At 38.2% G+C, this 7,969-nt stretch overlaps 2 protein-coding genes across 2 annotated transcripts; one reads left to right on the top strand and one right to left on the bottom strand.

Moving 5' to 3' along the window:
- Positions 3,352-4,887, top strand: LOC104756483 (UDP-glycosyltransferase 76E1). Its single transcript, XM_010479088.2, has 2 exons — positions 3,352-3,866; positions 3,941-4,887. The coding sequence occupies exons 1-2, from the start codon at positions 3,389-3,391 to the stop codon at positions 4,825-4,827; spliced, it is 1,365 nt and encodes a 454-aa protein (XP_010477390.1). The 5' UTR covers positions 3,352-3,388; the 3' UTR covers positions 4,828-4,887.
- Positions 6,619-7,767, bottom strand: LOC104736823 (transcription factor BOA-like). Its single transcript, XM_019232353.1, has one exon. It carries the CDS (start codon positions 7,645-7,647, stop codon positions 6,751-6,753), a length of 897 nt encoding a protein of 298 aa, XP_019087898.1. The 5' UTR covers positions 7,648-7,767; the 3' UTR covers positions 6,619-6,750.

Here is a 7,969-nt window from a genome sequence, read left to right as displayed (position 1 = left end):
GTTTTCAAATGGTTATCATATCAGTATATCCAAATTACCACCTTAAACCAAACACAATATAACCAAAACCAAATTGTTATACTAAAACCCATAATGTTGAAAATATGAACCCTACACCTCAAACCCTAACCCTAACCCTAACCCCTAAATGTCATGTTTTGAATGTTTTACACATTTTGATCAGACTGTGTAGAAATCAATCTTTGTCTATAATAATTACTTTTTATTGCTTATAATGATTGTAATATTCATTTTTTCATTCTATATTTTAATTTTGAGTTATAATAATTCTAATTTACAAATATTTCATAAGTCAGCCGTTTATGTCGATAACTCAGCCATATCAGTCAATTGTTTGAGAATTATTTTTATCTTAAAAAAAAAATTAAAAAAATTCAAATTCAAATTTTGAATTCTTTTTAAATAAAAAATCGCTAAAATCTTATTTATTACGTGTGTGGTTCTTAACAATAAACATAATTATTGTTTGTATCTCCCCAACAACACTTTTTGTATTTTCGAGAAGGTATATAATAAATTAATATATTCGTTGCATAACTCAGCCATAACTTTAGCATAACTCAGTCGTAACTCAGCCGTACCAAATATATAACTCAGCCATAACTCAATCGTACGAAATACATAACTCAGCCGTATGAAGTACATAACTCAACCATAACATGTATGTTTATTTAATATTTATCAATATTAAATACATAGAGATATGTATCATATGGCCTCAATTCACAGAGATATGTATCATATGGCCTAAATTCATTGTTATATAGAAAGAGACAATTTCATTATTTTTCATGATTATTTGTTGCACATCACCAGAGCTTAGTGGTAGAGTGTAATTTAATGTCTTCTTCCATGGATGATTGGTCTGATGTTCTTGTCTCTTGTTCAGGCTTCTAACTCCGCCAGGCACGCCACAGTTCGAGAAAGAGTCGCATAGAAACGTAATGAATCAGCTCGATGCTCCCACCTCTCGCCCCACGGCTCTTAAATCTCGGGTATGAACCTTAATATGTCTTTGGCCCAAGCTTACGTTTGTCTTTGTCATTATAAGCATTGAAGTTCTTGTTGGGTTCTGTTTATGTAGTTAGGGAACTGCCGTGAAGAGATCGTCTCAATGAACCATAATAAGCCCCAAACGATCTCTTCTTCTGTAGCTGGACTCAGACGACCATCATCCTCTGGTAGCTCAAGGTCAACGAGCAGACCTTCCACACCGACAAGAAGGTCTATAACTCCAACCACCTCTACGACAAGGCCTGTGACCACTAAAGCTTCAACCTCTAGATCCTTAACACCCACCTCACGTGCCACCTTAACTGCTGCACGTGCTACTACCTCCATGGCGGCTCCGCGAACCACTACCTCGTCGGCTCCACGAACCACTACCACGTCTAACGGTTCAGCGAGATCAGCTACTCCAACTCGTCTAATACTAATACTCGGCCATCCTCTGCACCTTCTAAAAAACCAGAGGATGAAGAAGCTAAAAACTTAACAACAGATCAGATCACAACACCAGATCATAACACCATGAGATTATAAAAACACCAATAATGATTTAAAAAATAGCTTTTAACCTCTGCTATAAAATGACGACCATATGGAGTTCTTGTGAGCTGACATTTTTTTTTATTGATCGTTCAACATCAGGAACCTACAACACGTAAACCGGGTTTAATTAAACCAATTTAATTCAGCAATATCCACAATCTAACGAACAAAAACAAACCGGGATCATTTTGGGATCGAGAGCTCGCTGGACTGAACCGGGATCACCACCGGAATCAACAACGAGACAAGCAAGCTCCAGTATCAGCTCCGGTGGCCACCAGAAATGAGAATTTTCATCTTCAACCTTGCTCAGCCTCTCAACGGCTTCGATTTTACCTGAACAGAGTCCAGTACAAAGCGAACATCTATAAATCTATAAATCCAGTATCAACCCCAATATGCTTAAGCTCACTCAACGCATGAACCCTAGCTTGACCTTTAGCTTTCTTCAAAGTCCCCAAAACCTCAATAGCTCGTCCTTGAACATCCTCGGAGCATTTCTTCATCAACTTATACTACTGAGAGAACCAAGTGTAGATGAGATGGTGAAGAGTTTTGTTAGGAGTAACCGTATCATCCCAAATCTCCTGCATTGTAGTGGGACAAGTCAAGTGACCTAGGTTGAACCATTTGTGAATGTTGGACCTTTCGTAGGTTTGACAAGTACACAAGATCACAGGATCTTGCATCGGCTCTAAGGAGATGGGACAAATGAAAACAGAAGGTATATCTTGTAAATCTAGCTCTTTTACCATAGTCTTCAGATCCAATTTCTCATCAACAACACCACCGAGAACTCCATCTTTCACAGCAGTATCCAGATCTAAGACTTGCCCATCACCACCACTTTCAAATCCAATTAACCCTTCTCTCTTTAACGGCTGAAACATCCGCATTTTAGAAAAGAATCTAAAGAGACAAACAAAAAAGACTCAATTTTTCTTGTTTTTTACAGACTCTCAAAAATCACAACATTTTGGGAAACAATGCCACAAAGAAAAAGCTTAAAAAAGAAACGCATGTCTTTTATAAGATCGTCGGCGGTGGCTTTGGGCAACGACGACGACGGAGAATGGGAACTAGGTTTCGGCGAGAGAGACGAGGAGAGAGAGAGAGTTTTTTTTTTTCGGGTTATGAAATGTGGAAACTGTTTAGTTCCTCTTTAAAAAAAAATTCAATCGTTAGATTCTGAAATAAACTGCTTAGTGACATGGAAAATAAAAAATGATGTGTATTTTAATTTGCTGATGTGTATTTTTATTTTTATTTTTTTACTTTAAATCGAAAAACAAAACCCAAGGGGTAAATTGTAATTACCCTCAAGGCATTAAACATTTGAATAATTTTTAGAAGATTTATAGATATGAGTAATAAACCAACTTTTGGATAACATTTGAGTAATTCTTTCTATAGAAAATGACAAAAGGAAGACTTAAACAGGGCAGTTCACCTATAATAATATCTAGTATATATCCTTAGAGTTAGGGAAGAACATGGTGACCAATTTTGTCATTTCTATCTTCGAGGTTCTTTGTCCATTTTGTAAACTCCACGTGCTTGTTCTTTTGCTTCTCCTTTCACACAGCGCTGAGAGCTTTCCCCAACCTCAGAAATTTTCCACTTAGGGATAAAAACAATATGTCGATGAGACCAATGAAACAGTTAACACATATCATATATCACGTGTTTATAAAAGATCACATCAGATCTGGTTTAAAGCATTTAAGCATCCTTATGTCTCTTTGATATTTTTTTCCATTCATACGTTGACAAAGATAAACCGAGAGATAGAGAGAGAGGACAAAAGAGATAAACTATGGAAGAAGTACGAGTGAGGAGAAGGATAGTGTTGGTTCCTGTTCCAGCTCAAGGTCATGTAACTCCGATTATGCAACTTGGGAAAGCTCTTTACTCCAAGGGATTCTCAATCACTGTTGTTCTCACACAGTTTAACCGAGTTAGCTCTTCCAAATACTTCTCTGATTTCCATTTCCTCACCATCCCGGGTAGCTTAACTGAGTCTGATCTCAAAAACCTAGGACCATACATGTTTTTGGTCAAGCTCAATCAAATCTGTGAGGGAAGCTTCAAGCAATGTATAGGTCAACTACTGGATGAACAAGGCAATGATATTGCTTGTGTCGTCTACGATGAGTACATGTACTTCTCTCAAGCTGCAGTTAAGGAGTTTCAACTTCCCAGTGTCCTCTTCAGCACGACAAGTGCTACTGCTTTTGTCTGTCGCTCTGTTTTGGCTAGCGTCAACGCAGAGTCATTCTTGATCGACATGGAAGGTACTCAAGATTTTTTTAGATCCACAAATCCCATTCAGATAAACCAATCTAAATGCGTTCTGATTACGTTGTAGATCCTGAAGTGTCAGACAAGGTGTTTCCAGGGTTGTATCCTCTAAGGTACAAGGACCTACCAACTTCAGCATTTGGACCATTAGAGAGTGTACTCAAGGTTTATAGTGAGACTGTCAACATTCGAACAGCTTCCGCTGTTATCATCAACTCGACAAGCTGTCTAGAGAGCTCATCTTTGAAATGGTTGCAACGAGAGCTACAAGTTCCAGTGTATCCTATAGGCCCACTTCACATTGCAGCTTCAGCTCCTTCTAGTTTGCTAGAAGAGGACAGGAGTTGCATTGAGTGGTTGAACAAGCAGAAATTAGGCTCAGTGATATACATAAGCTTAGGAAGCTTGGCTCTAATGGAAACCAAAGACGTTTTGGAGATGGCTTGGGGATTAAGTAACAGCAACCAACCTTTCTTATGGGTGATCCGACCGGGTTCTATTCCTGCCTCGGAATGGATAGAGTCCTTACCAGAGGAATTCAGTAGGTTGGTTTCAGAAAGAGGTTACATTGTGAAATGGGCACCACAGATGGAAGTTCTCAGACATCCTGCAGTAGGAGGGTTTTGGAGTCACTGTGGATGGAACTCGACGCTAGAGAGCATCGGGGAAGGAGTTCCGATGATCTGTAGGCCTTATACGGGCGATCAGAAAGTCAATGCGAGGTACTTAGAGAGAGTTTGGAGAATTGGGGTTCAATTGGAGGGAGAGCTTGATAAAGGAACTGTGGAGAGAGCTGTAGTGAGGTTGATTGTGGATGAAGAAGGAGCAGAAATGAGAAAGAGAGCCATTGACTTGAAAGAGAAGCTTGAAGCCTCTGTCAGAAATGGAGGTTCCTCGTGCAGCTCATCGTTAGAAGACTTTGTCAATTCCTTGAAAATGAAGAATTCCATGTAGTCTCTCTGTTCGAAGTCAAGATTGAATCAGAAGAGAATTGAATAGTATTATGAAATAAAAACTGCACTGCACTAAAAGTTGTATTTTATTTTAACTTTTGAAGTGTAGTTTTTTTTTTTGCAGTTCTATAAAGACACTCTTCTGTAAAATAAGATCAGTTTTCTGCATTTGGAGAGCACTTTTCAGGGTTACGCTCGAACAGGATAAGAGATGAAGAGCTTGCGCTTCTCTTTTATTACAGTTACTGATCGCAAGTTCAATCACTTGAAACCTTTTAGTTTCTTCAATTATTTTCACTTTGTCAACATACCAAATAGCTCCGCTCGGGTCAGTTTTGTTTCTGCTCAAGATCAACAAAGACTGTCAGGGAAAGTTTCAAGCAAAAGAACTTGCGTTAGTAAACTTCCGTTGGGAAATTGTGGTAGTCACGCACATAGTAATTTCACCATATCTATTACTGAGAACAAATGGCTAATAAAAGTCTCCATTGAAGAAACAAATTTGTCAGACGAAGCAGTGTATGGGTGGAGATTCTATCAATCAACTTGGATTCTTAATAGAAGGAATCTATGCGCTGAATCAAATCAAGATTCGTGACGCTTTGAAAAAAGAACACGAGTGACCCACAATACATAAATAAAAGTCATAACATAATGTTAGAATATGGTGTGAACACAAACATCCATTGAATGAAACAAAAAGATGAGTGAAATTGAAAAGTGATCTTCTAACGGAGACTCCATATTGGTCACAGAAATATTCTATGGATTCTCTCATCTATAATGCAGATTTATATATATATATATATATATATTTATCTTTAACAGATTTTATTTAACTACATCCAAAAATGAAAATTATATAGCTGACTGACACTACAAACCGTCTAACCCATTGTGGCCAAAGAGAGAGAGAAAAAACACAAAGCATTAGCTTATTGTTAAACCACTGACCCTGACCCTCCAACACAATCAAAAGATATTTTTCTTTTAAGAAGGAGAAAAAAACTATTTTAATACTTCCTCCGTTTCATAATATAGAATGTTTGGAGAATATTTTTGTTTCATAATATAGGATGTTTCCAATTTTTAATGTTATCTTTAGATTAATTTTATATTTTATATTATGCAGTATTTTTATGATTGGTTAAACTTTTTAAAAGTAACTATTTCTTAATATGCGTGTTTTATCTAAAACATCATATATTTTGAAACGGAGGAAGTATAAGAAATGATAATAAATCATTTGTCAAAGTGAGGAAACATGAGGGTCTTGTCTGATGCTATCTTCATTATCCAAAGACAGAAAAACAATTAACAAACCAAAAGAAACATGAGAGGATGTCTTGGATTTAACAAGTCTACAAGTGATGATAAACAAAGAAGGCTTTTACCTCATAAGAATGGACACAGTGAAACTAAGTTGCTACAGAGGACTTGTGTGGGAAACTAAAATTCACGAGGACGTAGTGAAGCAGAAAAGAAACCAGAAGCCAATAACCTGTAATAAGAATCATAGAAGATCAAGAACTTGCAAAGATGACTTTCCTAGTAAAAAGGAACGAACATCAAAGAATAGGAATCTCAAGACGGCTAATGATTTCGAGGTACATATCTCTGTATGAGATAACCAGAATCTCAGTCACAGCAAATCTAGGTTACATTCAGTGTCAGCACCTGAAGTGTGAACTATATTACAAATTTCCACTCTGAAGAGTGTGTTAAACATCAAATCTGGTTTGTAATGCAATCCTCGAGAAACCAACTTTGAAATTAGGATTTAATTACTTGCTCATCAAATTAAGTAACAAGGGCACAATAGCCAAAAAGTTTATTACAAACAGAGGTTATAACACAGTCCTCAAACAGTGTAAAAATTCTAAATTTACTTAAAAAGAAACAGTACGAACACAAGCTCACCTATTTACTTGTTATTCACGTCACCACCACCACCAACAGAAGGAGAGGTAACCATGTTTCCAAACCTATTCTGCTGTTGCATCATATACTGGTTTGATTCATTGCCATGGTTACGAAACTGATGATGTTGCCCTTGCATCATACCAACGTGATTCCCATAAACTGGCATCGGGATCATCGAAGTAACCCCTAATTTCCCGGTAGCTCCGTTACTTCCTCCGTCGTCTTGAAAGCTCTGTGGAGGCACCGGAGTCGAAGAGAAGAGCTGATCAGACGAATACGGACCATCTTGATCCGTCGACAAACCTTGAACCCGTTTTAAGTAAAGCCTATACTTTTGCAAATGAGACGCGACGTTCTCACGGCTAAGCCCTTCAACGTTCATCATCTGCATAATCGTCTTCGGAACTGCGGATTTAATCCCTAAATGATCAACAACGTCAACGAATCTCTTGTGTAGCTGTGGCGTCCACACCAAACGCGGTCGTTTCAATGTCTTCTCAGTACCTGAATCACCTTCCTCCTCCGCCATGGAATCAACCGCAGCAGAAGCCTCACCACCACCACCACCTCCGTCTGATCTCCTCTGTTTCTTCGGATCAGATCCATGACTACTCGATCCAACTCGATCTACTACTACGACCTCCTCCATTTCAGAATAAGCAGCATTGCCACTAATACTGCTACGCAACGAAGAGATCGTGACTTGCGATGCACGGTCGACGTCGTGAACCGTACGGCTCCGTTCTGGGACTATACTAAAAGCTAACGCTAGAATCGACGGGACTAGAGATTGAGACAACGGAGTTAAATCATCTCCTTCCGGTAATCCAATCTCCCATTCCGGTACGTGTTCAACGTCATCGTCACCGTAATCACTCATCCTAACTTCCTTCCCCATTTTTTTTTTCACACTCTCTCTTCTTCTTTCTTTACCGATTCCAAAATCATTCAATTCCTCTCTTGAAGCTCAAACTAGAAATTTTCGGATCAGAGATCGAAGAAGAAGACCGGAAAATTCGTATAGCCTTGTTTTTTTTTTCCAAAATTGGAAAGTGTGAAAAAGTGCAATATCGGCTCTGTGTTTACTGCTTACGTGGCTAGATATTTCTTTTAGATCTTCATCATCATCACTGTCTACTTGCTTTACTAACTGACACGTGTACATCCGACCATTTTATCTGGATATACTATTGTACTTTATCCACAGATTGACGTTAGTC

This window comes from Camelina sativa, chromosome 2 (assembly GCF_000633955.1).
Source record: "Camelina sativa cultivar DH55 chromosome 2, Cs, whole genome shotgun sequence".
Taxonomy (NCBI): Eukaryota; Viridiplantae; Streptophyta; class Magnoliopsida; order Brassicales; family Brassicaceae; genus Camelina; species Camelina sativa.
The sequence above is the reverse complement of the archived record's forward strand: the minus strand, read 5'-3'. Positions and strand labels throughout refer to the sequence as shown.